The sequence below is a fragment of the Eurypyga helias genome, unplaced genomic scaffold (assembly GCF_000690775.1).
Source record: "Eurypyga helias isolate BGI_N326 unplaced genomic scaffold, ASM69077v1 scaffold30835, whole genome shotgun sequence".
NCBI classification, from domain to species: domain Eukaryota; kingdom Metazoa; phylum Chordata; class Aves; order Eurypygiformes; family Eurypygidae; genus Eurypyga; species Eurypyga helias.
The window spans coordinates 1-489 of NW_010252526.1; the positions used below are offsets into that span (position 1 = coordinate 1).

The 489-nt window shown below is 51.9% G+C and overlaps 1 protein-coding gene across 1 annotated transcript; it reads left to right on the forward strand.

The window, feature by feature from the left end:
• Positions 1-99: 99 nt before the first annotated feature.
• LOC104510244 (homeobox protein Hox-A7) lies at positions 100-383 on the forward strand (the record flags this gene model as incomplete). The annotated part of the gene is made up of 1 exon (XM_010152426.1): positions 100-383. A coding segment is annotated over one exon (284 nt), but the record flags the coding sequence as incomplete, so codon positions are not given.
• Between the last annotated feature and the right edge of the window lie 106 nt (positions 384-489).

Sequence of the window (489 nt, forward strand, 5' to 3'; positions counted from 1 at the left end):
GGGGGGAGGTGGGTGGGGTGGGTGGGCAGAAATATTCAAAAGAGAAAACTTTCCACTTCTGCTCCTGCCTAACTCCTGGCCGTCTGTGCCTGCTTTCAGGTCCAGATAGGAAGCGAGGGCGCCAGACCTACACCCGCTACCAGACCCTGGAGCTGGAGAAGGAATTCCACTTCAATCGTTATCTGACTCGGCGGCGGAGGATAGAGATCGCCCATGCCCTCTGCCTGACGGAGAGGCAGATAAAAATCTGGTTCCAAAACCGGAGGATGAAATGGAAGAAGGAGCACAAGGAAGAGAGCTCCAGCACCCCGGCTCCCAACGAGCCCACGTCAGCAGCAGCCTCTGTCGAGAAAGTGGAAGAAGACGAAGAGGAGGAGGACTAAGGAGTCCCACTCGAGGAAGAGATCTCTTAGTATAACGTATGCACATGACAGCTGGAAAAGCTCCCTTTAAAGGAAAAAAAAAAAAAAAAAAGAAAAGAAAAGACTC